The 17,069-nt window shown below is 48.2% G+C and overlaps 1 protein-coding gene across 1 annotated transcript in view; it reads left to right on the plus strand.

The window, feature by feature from the left end:
* Nucleotides 1-667: 667 nt before the first annotated feature.
* wdr97 (WD repeat domain 97) overlaps nucleotides 668-17,069 on the plus strand; it is a 45,707-nt gene continuing 29,305 nt past the window's right edge. The window contains exons 1-3 of the mRNA XM_078229511.1: nucleotides 668-841; nucleotides 2,082-2,203; nucleotides 11,013-11,181. Of these exons, the coding sequence (XP_078085637.1) occupies nucleotides 668-841; nucleotides 2,082-2,203; nucleotides 11,013-11,181 (465 nt within the window). The remainder of the gene's footprint in view (nucleotides 842-2,081; nucleotides 2,204-11,012; nucleotides 11,182-17,069) is intronic.

Raw genomic sequence — 17,069 nt, forward strand, 5'->3', positions numbered from 1 at the left:
CGTCTTACCAATGGGACAATTTATATCCAGATGTCTCGCCATTTCTTCCTTGATGATAGATTCAAGCATTTTCTCTACTACAGAAGTTAAGCGAACCGGCCTATAGTTACCCACCTTTTGTCTACCTCCTTTTTTAAACAGTGGCGTCACATTTGCTGTTTTCCAATCTGCGGGAACCACCCCAGAGTCCAGCGAATTTTGGTAAATCACCGCGAGTACATTTGTTATTTCTCCCATCAGGAGAATGTTAATGGGTTGGCACCTTCGTGACGTGGTGAAACTGTGATTGTTTGTCTTTGAGCAGAGAAGGCGAAGAGGATATGAAATCGAGGTGTTCAAATCCATGGTAATGGGCTGGGAAAGTACATCTGTTCATTGTTTGGAAGTAGAGTGATTGTGTCCTGACAGATACCCACGATGATGAGAGGGCATTGATCATGCCCATGTCCAGAGAAACTGACCCTGACTCCCAGCCAGACTGTGACCCAGACGCCCAGGGACCAGCCAGACTGTGACCCAGACGCCCCAGGACCAGCCAGACAGTGACCTAGACACCACTTCAATGACCAAGTCGTTAACTGTCTGAGACCCTTCGCTGTTCCTCTGCTGAATTTGTGGCTTTCTTCCTCCCTGCATGTTCTAGATCTTTCCGGAGGATCTGACAGAGATGGAGTTTGCAGAGATGCTGATTATGATATTGGGGACAGTAGATTATGATGTGAGGGAGGGCATTACCAGGACTCTTGTACTCCTGCTGAAACCCCTGCCCAGCAAACTCACCACAGTGGCACACGATGCCCTCATCACTGCCCTCAATGGCCCTGCCCCTCCGAGTCAAAAGGTATGATACCCATTACAATCATTTACATATTATTAACATGCCAGCCCGCTTTATCATAGAATCATAGAATCCCTACAGTGCAGAAGGAGACCATTCGGCCCATCGAGTCTGCACCGACCACAATCCCACCCAGGCCCTACCCCCACATATTTTACCCGCTAATCCCTCTAACCTACGCATCTCAGGACTCTAAGGGGCAATTTTTAACCTGGCCAATCAACCTAACCCGCACATCTTTGGACTGTGGGAGGAAACCAGAGCACCCGGAGGAAACCCACGCAGACACGGGGAGAATGTGCAAACTCCACACAGACAGTGACCCGAGTCGGGAATCGAACCCGGGACCCTGGAGCTGTGAAGCAGCAGTGCTAACCACTGTGCTACCGTGCCGCCCCTTTGTCACAGCTTCACCCAGATGTGAACCTGTCGTGGGGATCTCCCCAAGGGGCGTAAAGGCACGTATAGCCCTCAGGGAGAAGAGAGAGACATGGCTTGGCACTGCCCCTGTCGCTGCCCACTGCCCCTTGGCACTGCCCTCTGGCATTGCCCTGGCACTGTCCCCTGACACTGCCCCCTGGCACTGCCAACTGCCCCCTGGCACTGTCTCCTGACACTGCCCCCTGGCACTGCCAACTGCCCCCTGGCACTGTCTCCTGGCACCACCACTGTCCCCTGACACTGTCCCCTGACACTGTCCCCTGGCACTGCTCCCTGGCACTGCCCCCTGTCGCTGCCCACTGTCCCCTGGCACTGTCCCCTGGCACTGTCCCCTGGCACTGCTCCCTGGCACTGCTCCCTGGCACTGCTCCCTGGCACTGCTCCCTGGCACTGCTCCCTGGCACTGCTCCCTGGCACTGCTCCCTGGCACTGCTCCCTGGCACTGCCCCCTGTCGCTGCCCACTGTCCCCTGGCACTGCCCTCTGGCACTGCCCCCTGGCATTGCTCCCTGGCACTGTCCCCTGGAACTGCCCACTGTCCCCTGGCACTGACCCCTGGCACTGTCCCCTGGCTCTGCCCCTTAGCTCTGCCTCCTGGCAATGTCGCCTCCATTGCCCACCCCCTACCCCCTCACTGCCCACCGCCTGCCCCCTACCCCTTACCCTTTACCCTTGACCGCCCACCCCCAACCCCCAGCCACCATGCCCCCGAGTGCTTCCAGCGTTTCAGATCGCCGATGCCCGCAGCATCCGTTGTGAGATGAGGTTATTGTGATGGTGAATTGTTTCGTGTTTGGATTTAGGACAAACAACAAGAAAGCTTCATTCGTACAGCTCTGTGGGCGCTGAAAGAATTAATGCCTGACAGCGAGCAGCTGCTGGTGGAGTTAATGTCCCAGTACCTTCAGTCTGACATCTTGCTCAGGTTTGTAAACCTTATAACTGAGACAACCTATCTTCTAAACTCTTATCTGTGTACTTATTAAAATAGAACATTGTCAGCATCCCAGACCAGAACCCCGGGAAGTCAGGCGAGACCACAACAAGTTTTCTCTTTTGTCATAAATGTGAGGATTGGATACTTCACTTTAGGAGCAATTCCACTGACAAATTAGGGATCTTTTTTTGTAAAACAAACTTTATTTAATAACACAGTTTAAATATAACTCTAACAAATTAAGCAGTTAACTATCAACTGTTAAACAATATTTAAAAATGAATGGAACAAACTTTAATTTCTAACTTATCACTGTTTCAATTCCAAATAAGCAACATTCCTCTTATAGACGCAAAGCCACTTTAAATGCAGTTAGCACCTGTGAATATACTTGCTATAATGACTGTGGGCAGTCTTGAAGCTTTCAGGGAGAGACAATGTGTTTCTTCTGCTTGCGGATGTCTTCAAGCAATTCCCACGCAGAATTGAAAATCTGTTTTTCTCTGGCACGGACCTAGCTCCTCCCATTAACCACATCATCACATGACCCCGCATACCTAAACCCATCTTCCATTCCTTTAATCAAAAACCCCAGGGGACCTTTTCTGAGCAGATGGGTGTCATTGGCAAGGCCGATATTTACTGTCCGTCTCTAATTTTTAAAAATCATTTGTGGGACATGGGCGTCGCTGGCTGGCCAGCATTTATTGCCCATCCCTAGTTGCCCTTGTTCAGAGGGCAGTTGAGAGTCAACCACATTGCTCTGGCTCTGGAGTCATGTGTAGGCCAGTCAGTATGTCTGGCAAACATTTTGCTCGGATGCTGGGAGAACAAGATAAGTACTCATTTTAACCATGTGACGTTTACTAAAATAGAGCGAGTGGCACTTTCAACATTCATTCCCTTCACCACCTTTCCAAGGGCAGTTCCAATCCCGCCACAGCAGGCGGTGGAATTTGAATTCAATTTAAAAAAATCTGGAATTAAGAATCTAAAGGACATTAGTGAACCAGATGGGTTTCTCCGACAATCGACAATGGTTTCATGGTCATCAGTAGATTCTTAATTCCAGATTTTTTTTAATTGAATTCCAATTCCACCGCCTGCCGTGGCGGGATTCGAACTGCCCTTGGAAAGGTGGTGAAGGGAATGAATGTTGAAAGTGCCACTCGCTCTATTTTAGTAAACGTTACATGGTTAAAATGAGTACTTATCTTGTTCTCCCAGCATCCGAGCAAAATGTTTGCCAGACATACTGACTGCCTGCAGAAAAAAACTGAATTTTAAACATTCCTCTTAAACATTAAAAAAATCTATAGCAATAGCACACTATCATCACAAGATATATATATATATATATTAATATAGCATATATATTAAAATAGTATATATTAAAATAGTATAAATGTATTTATTTCACTTGTTAGTACAGAACTTAATTATTGCTGAAGAGAGTGATGTGTTGCTGAAACTTCCTCTTCCATTCATCAGGACAAACACAAGAATACCAAATTTCAAACAATTGTATAAGATGAAAATCTTTGTAAATGTGCCTCTCTTTTCAGCAATTTATTTGTTTATTTCTTCTGAGCAGATGGGTGTCATTGGCAAGGCCGATATTTACTGTCCATCCCTAATTTTTTTTAACCATTTGTGGGACATGGGCGTCGCTGGCTGGCCAGCATTTATTGCCCATCCCTAGTTGCCCTTGTTCAGAGGGCAGTTGGGAGTCAACCACATTGCTCTGGCTCTGGAGTCATGTGTAGGCCAGGTCAGGTAAGAACTGCAGATTTCCTTCCGTAAAGGGCAATAGTGAACCAGATGGATTTCTCCGACAATCGACAATGGTTTCATGGTCATCATTCCAGATTTTTAAAAATTGAATTCAAATTCCACCACCTGCTGTGGCGGGATTGGAACTGCCCTTGGAAAGGTGGTGAAGGGAATGAATGTTGAAAGTGCCGGCTGGGGTGCCAGTTATTAGGCTTTGTCTTGGGTGTCACTGAGCTACTTGAATGTTCTTGACACTCCACTCATCCAGGCAAGTGGGGAGTAAAGATAGGAGCAGGGGTTATGTTGTAAAATTGTTGATGTCAATGTTGAGTCTGGAAGGGTGTAAAGCGCCCAGTTTACTCGAGCTTGCACTGGGAACAGTGAATCCAAACATGGTGAAATTTCAATATTATAAAAATCTGGAATTAAAATCTACTGATGACCATGAAACCATTGTCAATTGTTGTAAAAACCCATCTTGTTCACTGATGCCCCTTAGGGAAGGAAATCTGCTGTCCTTACCTGGTCTGGCCGACATGTGACTCCAGAGCCACAGCAATGTGGTTGACTCTTAACTGCCCTCTGAAATGACCGAGCGAGACACTCAGTTCAAGGGGGAATTAGGGATGGGCCCAGCCAGTGACGCCCATGTCCAGGAACGAATGAAAACATTGAGAACAATGCAGGAGACTGAAGATAGAAGGGTTTGAATGGCAGTAAATGTTTCCGACCCTTCCTCCTTCCACTCTGTATGGTGGTGGACAATTAAACAACTCGCTGGAGGAGGTGGCTCCACAAATATCCCCATCCTCAATGATGGAGGAGCCCAGGATGTCAGTGCAAAGGTTAAGGCCTGAAGCATTCGCAGCAATCTTCAGCCAGAGTGCCGAGTGGATGATCCATCTCGGCCTCCTCCAGTGGTCCCCAGCATCTCAGATGCCAGTCTCCTGTCCAGCCAATTTGATTCACTCCATTTGATATCAAGAAACGGTTGGAGGCACTGGATACTGAAAAGGCAATGGGCCCTGATAACATTCCAGCAATGGAGCCATAGAGGTTTACAGCACGGAAAAAGGCCCTTTGGCCCAACTTGTCCACGCCGCCCTTTTTTTTAACCACTAAGCTAGTCCCAATTGCCTGCATTTGGCCCATCTAGTACTGAAGACTTGTGCTCCAGGACTTGCCGCTCGCCGAGCCAAGCTCTTCCAGTACAGTTACAACATTGGCATCTCCCCGACAATGTGGAAAATTGTCCAGGTATGTCCTGTACACAAAAAGCAGAACAAATCCAACCCGGCCAATTATCGCCCAATCAGTCTACTCTCGATCATCAGTAAAGTGATGGAAAGGGTCATCGACAGCGCTATCAAGCAGCACCTGCTCAGCAATAACCTGCTCAGTGATGCCCAGTTTGGGTTTCGCCAGGGTCACTCAGCTCCTGACCTCATTTCAGCCTTGGTTCAAACATGGGCGAAAGAGCAAAAATCCAGAGGTGAGAGTCAGGCAACATTGCCAGGTGACCCTGAGCTATACAAGAAACACAGTAAGAGTTTTAACAACACCAGGTTAAAGTCCAACAGGTTTATTTGGTAGCAAACGCCACACAAGCTTTCGGAGCGCTAAAAGCTAATGGCATTTGCTACCAAATAAACCTGTTGGACTTTAACCTGGTGTTGTTAAAACTCTTACTGTGTTTACCCCAGTCCAACGCCGGCATCTCCACATCTATACAAGAAAGCCAGATACGATCTAAGGAGATCCATCAAAGATGCCAAAAGACAGTATCGGACCAAGCTAGAGTCCCAGGCCAGCCACACCGACCCCCGCCGACTATGGCAAGGTCTGCAAGACATAACAGGCTACAAGATGAAGGCATGTAAAATCGCCGGCTCCAACGCACCCCTCCCTGATGAGCTCAATGCATTCTACGCCTGTTTTGAGTAAGAGGTCAGTGAGGGTACGCCCTCCACCCTGGAAGCCCTGGATGATCCTGTATCTGGGGGTCACCATTGCAGATGTCAGAGCAGCTTTCTCAAAGGTCAACCCACGGAGAGTGATTGGCCCGGATGGGGTACCCGGACGAGCACTCAGATCCTGTGTGGATCAGCTGGCGGGGGTATTCGCAGACATCTTCAACCTCTCTTTACACCAATCTGAGGTCCCTGTCTGCTTCAAGAAGACGACCATCATCTCGATACCAAAGGAAAACCAAGCAGCGTGCCTTAATGACTATCGGCCGGTGGCTCTGACATCCATCATTATGAAATGCTTCGAAAGGCGAGTCACGGCACGAATCAATTCCAGCCTCCCGGACTACCTGGATCCACTACAGTTTACATACTGCAGCAAAAGGTCCACAGCAGACGCCATCTCCCTGGTCCTGCATTTAATCCTGGAACACCTAGATAACAAGGACACCTACATCAGACTCCTATTTATTGACTACAGCTCAGCTTTCAACACCATTATTCCCACGAAACTCATCTCCAAACTCCATGGCCTGGGGCTCGGTTCTCCCTATGTGACTGGATCCTGAACTTTCTGACCCACAGACCACAATCAGTAAGGATAGGCAACAACACCTCCTCCACGATTATCCTCAACACCGGTGCCCCACAAGGCTGTGTCCTCAGCCCCCTACTATACTCCTTATACACCTATGACTGTGCGGCCAAATTCCACTCCAACTTGATTTTCAAGTTTGCTGACGACACCACCGTATTGGGTCGGATCTCAAACAATGATGAGATAGAGAACAGGAATGAGATGGAGAATCTGGTGAACTGGTGCAGCAACAATAATCTCTCCCTCAATGTCAACAAAACGAAGGAGATTGTCATCGACTTCAGGAAGTGTAGTGGAGAACGTGCCCCTGTCTACATCAACGGGGACGAAGTAGAAAGCGTCGAGAGCTTCAAGTTTTTAGGTGTCCAGATCACCAACAACCTGTCCTGGTCCCCTCCATGCCGACACTATCGTTAAGAAAGCCCCACCAACGCCTCTACTTTCTCAGGAGGCAAAGGAAATTCGGCATGTCAGCTACGACTCTCACCAATGTTTACAGATGCACCATAGAAAGCATTCTTTCTGGATGTATCACAGCTTGGTCTGGCTCCTGCTCTGCCCAAGACCGCAAGAAACTACAAAGGGTCATGAATGAAACCCGGTCCATCAAACAAACCAGCCTCCCATCCATTGACTCTGTCTACACTTCCTGCTGCCTCAGAAAAGCAACCAGGATAATTAAGGACCTCACGCGCCCCAGACATTCTCTCTTCCACTTTCTTCCATCGGGAAAAAGATACAAAAGTCGGAGGTCATGTACCAACTGACTCAAGAACAGCTTCTTCCCTGCCGCTGTCAGACTTTTGAATGGACCTACCTTGCATTAAGTTGAACTTTCTCTACACCCTAGCTATGACTGTAACACTACATTCTGCACTCTCTTGTTTCCTTCTCCATGAACGGTATGCTTTGTCTGTATAGCGGGCAAGAAACAATACTTTTCACTGTATGTTAATACATGTGACAATAATAAATCAAATCAAATCAGAGTTACTGTCCTAGATATCGAGGCGGTATTTGACCAAGTATGGTATCAAGCAGCCCTCGCATACCTGCAGTCACTGCACCCGGCCCATAGCGATGTAGCCTATAGCACTCACGGTGCAGATCCAAGTACTTTTTAAAAGAGTTTAGGGTCTCTGCCTCCACCACCAATGTAAATGAGTTAGAAACAGTTCCGAGAAGGTTTCCCAGACTAATACCTGGAACGGGCGGGTTGTCTTCTGAGGAAAGGTTGGAGATGTTCGGTTTGTATCTGCTGGAGTTTAGAAGAGTGAGAGGAGATTTGATTGAAACTTTAAGATGCTGAGGGGTGTTGACAGGGTGGGTGTGGAGAGGATGCTTCCTCTTGTGGGAGAATCTAGAACTCGGGGTCACTGTTTAAGAATAAGGGATCGTCCCGTTTCAGACGGAGATGAGGAGAAATGTTTTCTCTCAGAGGGTGGAGAGTCTCCGGAACTCTCTTCCTCAAAACACAGCGGGAGCAGAGGCTGGGAATATTCTTAAGGCCGAACTCGATAGATTCTCGATTAACGAGGGGGTGAAAGGTTATCGGGGGGTCAGCAGGAATGTGGGGTTGGGGTTACAACCAGATCAGCCATGATCATACTGAATGGGGCAGCAGGATCGAGGGGCTGAGTGGCCTCCTCCTGCTCCTGGGTTGTATGTTTGTGTGTTTTTATGCCCTCTGCTTTCCGTATTCTGAAGGTTCCCAGCGTGGCACTACGCTCCACTCCTCGGTACCCCAACACCCCTCCCTCTACATAGGTACCTTCCTGTGCAGGCGCTGGAGACGCAACGCCTGCCCCTTTAACCTCCTCCATCCCCATCGACAAAACCCCAAACAGTGACTCACTTCCACATCGTTCAACTTAGTCGCTGTATCGGCTGCTCACACTGTGGTCTCCTCTGTGAGGGCAAACGCAGACTACCGCATGACTGATTTGTGGAACATTTCAATTCTCCACCTAGCGCTCACTCCCTGTCCTCAGCCTGTTACATTGATCCAGCCAACATCGATATAACCTCGAGGATCACCACTCACCCGTTTAACTAGGCCTTTTACAGCCTCCAGAATAAACACTGAGTTCAACAATTTTGGATTTAACCCCTGCCTCTGTTTTGATTTCCTGTTAGTTTGAGTTTTTTTCTCTCTCAATTCCTGTACTTTTGGATTCCAGCTGTTTGTCATCCTGCCTGTCACATCTGTTGCAGCCACACCCTTTACTTATCCCATTCCCACTTCCCCTTGAACCTCCACCATTGTCATTGACATCTCCTGCCTTCCACCCTATCTTTGTCCCTTATCCACCCTTCCCCCATCTATTACCTCTCCAACCTTTCCCAAGTTTTGTTGAAAAGTCATTGACCAGAAACTCTGGCCGGGATTTTCCGGGCATTTCTCACTGAGGGGGGTCTTCCAGTCCCGCTGACGGTGACCCTGCCCCTTAGCGGGTCCCGGACAGTGACAATGACCGTGTCCCACAGGGGGGTCCCAGGCAGTGAGGGTGACCCTGCCCCTCAGTGGGGTCCCGCACAGTGACGGTGACTGTGTCCCACAGGGGGGTCCCGGACAGTGAGGGTGACCCTGCCCCTCAGGGGGGTCCCGGACAGTGACGGTGACTGTGTCCCACAGGGGGGTCCCGGACAGTGAGGGTGACCCTGCCCCTCAGGGGGGTCCCGGACAGTGACAATGACCGTGTCCCACAGGGGGGTCCTGGGCAGTGAGGGTGACCCTGCCCCTCAGTGGGGTCCCGGACAGTGGCGGGCGACCCTGCCCCTCAGGGGGGTCCCGGACAGTGAGGGTGACCCTGCCCCTCAGGGGGGTCCCGGACAGTGACGGTGACTGTGTCCCACAGGGGGGTCCCGGACAGTGAGGGTGACCCTGCCCCTCAGGGGGGTCCCGGACAGTGACAATGACCGTGTCCCACAGGGGGGTCCTGGGCAGTGAGGGTGACCCTGCCCCTCAGTGGGGTCCCGCACAGTGACGGTGACTGTGTCCCACAGGGGGGTCCCGGACAGTGAGGGTGACCCTGCCCCTCAGGGGGGTCCCGGACAGTGACGGTGACTGTGCCCCACAGGGGGGTCCCGGACAGTGAAGGGTGTGAACAACGGGAAGCCCCGTCGACAGCCAATGGCAGGCCACCTCTGCTGTTACTGTTGAGAGTTTGCTTTATTGAAGCAAAGACTTCATTTTCAGATATTTCTGCCGATGTAATTATATTTAAATATATTTAAATGCTTCACTGCAGGGGGTAACTAACACCTGACTACATGTTAAAACTCAGAAGGCATGCTGGGTAGCTAGAAATTGACTGCATTTTTGAAGGGTGCAATGTGAGCAAAAACATCTGTGAGGCCGGTTTCTCCAAGTTAGAGACAGCATGTGCCAAACAATTCCAAAAGCAAGATAACGAATAACAGTTACTGTAGTTTCAGCTCTGTGGTTGCAGTTCAGCTTTGTTTGTGAGCTCAGTGTGTTCACGATCAGGGGGCTGGCACCATAAAAGCCACTCTCTCTCCCTCCAGCTTTTCTCTTTCTTTCTGTTTCTGAAATGATTTAATTTTCCTTAAGTTCTGTTCAATCAAACAAATTCATTCAACATTGTACCAGTGCTGTCTTTGTCGATTCAAAGGAATGAATGGCCCCGACAGTTACCAAACACGCCCGGGGGCAGGGGTGGGGGGGGGGGGGGGGGGGGGGGGAGAGGGGTGGGGGGGGGGGGGGGGGGGGGAGGGGGGTGGGGGGGGTGCCCAAAGTCATGTCCACTAACTGTTCCCCCCTGCAGATGCTGAGTATTTACAGAATTCCCTGTTTTTATTTCATATTTCCCGTATCTGTGGTATGTTTCATTGGACTTTATCCTCTCTCTCCTGGCGTGGGACATGGGCGTCACATTTATTGCCCATCCCTAATTACCCTTGGAGGGCGGTTGAGAGTCAACCACATTGCTGTGGCTCTGGAGTCACATGTAGATCAGACCAGGTAAGGACGGCAGATTTCCCTCCCTTAAGGGACATAAGTGACCCAGAATGGGATAACAAAGAACAAAGAAAATTACAGCACAGGAAAAGGCCCTTCAGCCCCCCAAGCCTGCACCGACCATGCTGCCCAACTGAACTAAAACCCCCTACCCTTCCGGGGACCATATCCCTCTATTCCCATCCTATTCATGTATTTGTCCAGACGCCCCTCAAAAGTCACTATCGTATCTGCTTCCACTACCTCCCCCGGCAGCGAGTTCCAGGCACCCACCACCCTCTGTGTAAAAAAACTTGCTTCGTACATCTCTTTAAAACCTTGCCCCTCACACCTTAAACCTGTGCCCCCTCTTCCACCCTGGGAAAAAGATAGTTCAAGCTGGAGGCATTATTTCAGTGAAGGGGCAGAGTTGGCTGGACTCTGGGAAGATATCAGTTAGCAGTGCCGTCTCTCAGCCTAGCTCCTGCTCTGTTCCAGGAACACCATCAAGGGCCTGTTTAATGATCTCGGGTTGCTGGATCCACACAATTACTTCGAGACGGAGTTGAATTCCTGGTTGGACTCTGACGCGCTCAGTGACTCGACGAAAGATGAGCTTTGGGATTTGAGCAACAACTGGATGAGGAAATGGACTGGGAAATTCAAGGTAACGACAGTGGGAGTTACCCACCAACAAGGTGTGAGGAAATCAATTATCCTGAGCCTGAGGTTTGACTGAGTTGTGGGAGGTTCGGTGTGTGTGAAAGGTTTATATCAGAGGGTGGACTAGTCTATCAGAGTCTGAACTTTCACAGTGGATTTCTGTGGCAATGTGAACTAGATTAATAATCAGGGGAAGTAAGTGAAAGCGGCTAAAAATGAACTGAATAGCCCCAACATTAAGGGGATCTGAATTTCATTAAACCAAAATCTGGTGTGTATAAATAGATCGGAATATACATGAGTGTTGGTCTATTACAGTTCACTCAGAGAGCGAGTCGCTGTGGCAACATACAATTTCGGAGTTAAGGATACTGACGGCAGAGGCTCAAACATGGTGGGGACTAGTCACCCAGAGGCCATTTGGCCCATCTCCAAATGACTAACTCACTGACTACCATTCCCTTGTCTTCTCCCTACACATTCTTCTGTGTCCTGTCAAAGTCCATTCCCTTTTAAACGCTCCAATCGGAATGGTCGAGTAAGTCACTCAGTTCAAGGGCAAATAGGGATGGGCAACAACTGCTAGCCTCGTCAATGATGCCCACGTCACAGGAAAGAATAAAACAAACCTGTCTTTCCATCACGTGGCTGAGCAGGGAGCTGTTGGAAGGATTCACAGGTGGATACTCAACCTGTTTGGCCACATCATGAACATTCCTCCCTTGGCCATCAAGGAGTGGGACTCGAACCCAGAACTTTGATCTCAGAGGCAGGTCACCACCCACGACACCACACGGCTTCCAGATAATTAGGAGTAAGGGGTAATGTGAAAAAATGATACGGTGCGGTTAGATATGCTTTTAAGTAAATGTGCAATGGAACCTGGTTACTGTAATTCCTGGATGCTTTGTGTGTCCCAGATACCAGTATGTATCGGAGGTGCCTCTCCCTTGGGAATGACTCCCGGGCGATTTGTGTAGGAGATGTCTCTCCCTCGGGAATGACTCCCGGGCGTTTCTGAGCTTGTGGAGTAACTCTCGCCATTGTGGAACACGCAGAAGTTTGAGAATTTTGGTTAGACAAGGTGGATTCAGAAAGAATGTTTCCAATGGTGGGGGAGTCCAGAACTAGGGGTCATAGTTTGAGGATAAGGGGTAAACCTTTTAGAACTGAGGTGAGGAGAAATTTCTTCACCCAGAGGGTGGTGAATGTGTGGAATTCACGACCACAGAAAGCAGTTGAGGCCAAAATGCTGTGTGATTTCAAGAAGAAATTAGATATCGCTCTTGGGGCGAAAGGGATCAAGGGTTATGGGGGGAGGATCAGAATATTGAATTTGATGATCAGCCGTGATGAATGGCAGAGCAGACTCAAAGGGCCGAATGGCCTACTCCTGCTTCTAGTTTCTATGTTTCTAAGGTGGCCACCCAACAGCTACAGAGAGTTAAGAACATAATAACAGAACAGTTATTGGCCATTCAGCTTATCCAGCCTGCCCTGATTGTGGTCTCAACTGTACTTTCCATTTTGCTCAACCATACACCACAATCAATCTGTCCAGCCCTAACTCTAATCTTAACCCGAACCCGAATCTTAACCCTAACCCCAACCCTATACCTATCCCTAACTCTATCAATAACACTAATCCGAACTCTAACCCGAACCCTAACCCGAAGCCTATTCCTAACCCGAACCGTATCCCTAACGCTAACTGTAACCTGAACTCAAAACCTAACCCGAACCCTATCCCTAACCCTAACCCTAACCATATCCCTAATCCTAACCCGAACTCTAACCCTAACCCTAACCCTAACTCTAACCCTAACCCTAACCCTAACTCTAACTCGAACCCGAACCCTAATCCTAACTCTAATCCTAATACTAACTCTAATCCGAACTCTAATGCTAAATCTAACTCTAACCGTAACCCTAACCCTAACCCTAACCCTAACCCTAATTCTAACCCTAACCCTAACCCCAACTCTAACCCCAACTCTAACCCCAACTCTAACCCTAACTCTAACCCTAACTCTAACCCTAACCCTAACTCTCACCCTAACCCTAACCCTAACCCTAACCCTAACTCTAACCCTAACCTTAAGCCTAACTCTAACCCATCTCTAACCCTGAGCCTAATCCTAACCCTAATCCTAACCCTAATCCTAACCCTAATCCTAACCCTAATCCTAACCCTAATTCTAACGCTAACCCTAACCCTAACCCTAACCATATCCCGAATCCTAACCCGAACTCTAACCCTAACCCTAACCCTAACCCTAACTCTAACCCTAACCCTAACCCTAACCCGAACTCTAACTCTAACTCTAACCCTAACCCTAATCCGAACTCTAATGCTAAATCTAACTCTAACCGTAACCCTAACCCTAACCCTAACCCTAATTCTAACCCTAACCCTAACCCCAACTCTAACCCCAACTCTAACCCCAACTCTAACCCTAACTCTAACCCTAACTCTAACCCTAACCCTAACTCTCACCCTAACCCTAACCCTAACCCTAACTCTAACCCTAACCTTAAGCCTAACTCTAACCCATCTCTAACCCTGAGCCTAATCCTAACCCTAATCCTAACCCTAATCCTAACCCTAATCCTAACCCTAATTCTAACGCTAACCCTAACCCTAACCCTAACCATATCCCGAATCCTAACCCGAACTCTAACCCTAACCCTAACCCTAACCCTAACCCGAACTCTAACTCTAACTCTAACCCGAACCCTAATCCTAACTCTAATCCTAATACTAACTCTAATCCTAATCCGAACTCTAATCCTAAATCTAACTCTAACCGTAACCGTAAATCTAACCCTAACCCTAACCCTAACCCTAACTCTAACTCTAACCCGAACCCTAAATCTAACCCAAACCCGAACTCTAACCTGAACCCTAACTCTAACCCGAACCCTAACCTAACACTAACCCTAACCCTAACCCTAACCCTAACACTAAACCAAAACCTAATTCTAACGCTAACCCTAACACGAACCCTAACCCTAACCCTAACCCTAACACGAACCCTAACCCTAATCCTAACCCTAACACTAACCCTAACCCTAACCCTAACTCTAACTCTAACTCTAAACCTAACCCTAACACTAACCCTAACTCTAACCCGAACCCTAACCCTAACACTAACCCTAACCCTAACACTAACCCTAACCCTAACTTTACCTCTAACCCGAAACCTAACACTAACCCCAACCCTAACCCTAACCCTAACCCTAACCCTATCCCTAACACTAACACGAACCCTAACCCTAACCCTAACCCTATCCCTAACACTAACCCTAACCCTAACCCTAACCCGAACTCTAACACTAACCCAAAACCTAATTCTAACGCTAACCCTAACTCGAACCCTAACCCTAACCCTATCCCTAACACTAACCCTAACCCTAACCCTAACCCTATCCCTATCCCTAACACTAACCCTAACCCTAACCCTAACCCTATCCCTAACACTAACCCTAACCCTAACCCTAACCCTAACCCTATCCCTAACACTAACCCTAACCCTAACCCTAACCCCAACTCTAACCCTAACTCTAACCCTAACTCTAACCCTAACCCTAACTCTCACCCTAACCCTAACCCTAACCCTAACTCTAACCCTAACCTTAAGCCTAACTCTAACCCATCTCTAACCCTGAGCCTAATCCTAACCCTAATCCTAACCCTAATCCTAACCCTAATCCTAACCCTAATTCTAACGCTAACCCTAACCCTAACCCTAACCATATCCCGAATCCTAACCCGAACTCTAACCCTAACCCTAACCCTAACCCTAACCCGAACTCTAACTCTAACTCTAACCCGAACCCTAATCCTAACTCTAATCCTAATACTAACTCTAATCCTAATCCGAACTCTAATCCTAAATCTAACTCTAACCGTAACCGTAAATCTAACCCTAACCCTAACCCTAACCCTAACTCTAACTCTAACCCGAACCCTAAATCTAACCCAAACCCGAACTCTAACCTGAACCCTAACTCTAACCCGAACCCTAACCTAACACTAACCCTAACCCTAACCCTAACCCTAACACTAACCCAAAACCTAATTCTAACGCTAACCCTAACACGAACCCTAACCCTAACACGAACCCTAACCCTAATCCTAACCCTAACACTAACCCTAACCCTAACCCTAACTCTAACTCTAACTCTAAACCTAACCCTAACACTAACCCTAACTCTAACCCGAACCCTAACCCTAACACTAACCCTAACCCTAACCCTAACCCTAACCCTAACCCTAACCCTATCCCTAACACTAACCCTAACCCTAACCCTAACCCTAACCCTATCCCTAACACTAACCCTAACCCTAACCCGAACTCTAACACTAACCCAAAACCTAATTCTAACGCTAACCCTAACTCGAACCCTAACCCTAACCCTAACCCTAACTCTACCCCTAACTCTAACCCGAACCCTAACCCTAACACTAACCCTAACCCTAACACTAACCCCAACCCTAACCCTAACCCCAACCCTAACCCTAACCCTAACCCCAAGCATAACCGTAACCCGAACTCGAACTCTAATTCTAACTCTACCCCTAACTCTACCCCTAACTCTAACCCGAACCCTAACCCTAACACTAACCCCAACCCCAACCCTAACCCTAACCCTAACCCTAACTCTAACTCTAACTCTAATTCAAACTCTACCCCTAACTCTACCCCTAACTCTAACCCGAACCCTAACCCTAACACTAACCCTAACACTAACCCCAACCCTAACCCTAACACTAACCCTAACCCTAACTCTAACTCTAACTCAAATTCTAACTCTACCCCAACTCTACCCCTAACTCTAACCCGAACCCTAACCCTAACACTAACCCTAACCCTAACACTAACCCCAACCCTAACCCTATCCCAAACACTAACCCTAACCCTAACCCGAACTCTAACTCTAACCCAAACCCTAAATCTAACCCAAACCCGAACTCTAACCTGAACCCTAACTCTAACCCGAACCCTAACCTAACACTAACCCTAACCCTAACACTAACCCAAAACCTAATTCTAACGCTAACCCTAACACGAACCCTAACCCTAACCCTAACACGAACCCTAACCCTAATCCTAACCCTAACACTAACCCTAACCCTAACCCTAACTCTAACTCTAACTCTAACTCTAAACCTAACCCTAACACTAACCCTAACTCTAACCCGAACCCTAACCCTAACACTAACCCTAACCCTAACACTAACCCTAACCCTAACTTTACCTCTAACCCGAAACCTAACACTAACCCTAACCCTAACCCTAACCCTATCCCTAACACTAACACTAACCCTAACCCTAACCCTAACCCTATCCCTAACACTAACCCTAACCCTAACCCTAACCCGAACTCTAACACTAACCCAAAACCTAATTCTAACGCTAACCCTAACTCGAACCCTAACCCTAACCCTAACCCTATCCCTAACACTAACCCTAACCCTAACCCTAACCCTAACCCTAACCCTATCCCTAACACTAACCCTAACCCTAACCCGAACTCTAACACTAACCCAAAACCTAATTCTAACGCTAACCCTAACTCGAACCCTAACCCTAACCCTAACCCTAACTCTACCCCTAACTCTAACCCGAACCCTAACCCTAACACTAACCCTAACCCTAACACTAACCCCAACCCTAACCCTAACCCCAACCCTAACCCTAACCCTAACCCCAACCCTAACCCTAACCCTAACTCGAACTCTAATTCTAACTCTACCCCTAACTCTACCCCTAACTCTAACCCGAACCCTAACCCTAACACTAACCCCAACCCCAACCCTAACCCTAACCCTAACCCTAACCCTAACTCTAACTCTAACTCTAATTCAAACTCTACCCCTAACTCTAC

Source organism: Mustelus asterias, chromosome 2 (assembly GCF_964213995.1).
Source record: "Mustelus asterias chromosome 2, sMusAst1.hap1.1, whole genome shotgun sequence".
NCBI lineage: Eukaryota > Metazoa > Chordata > Chondrichthyes > Carcharhiniformes > Triakidae > Mustelus > Mustelus asterias.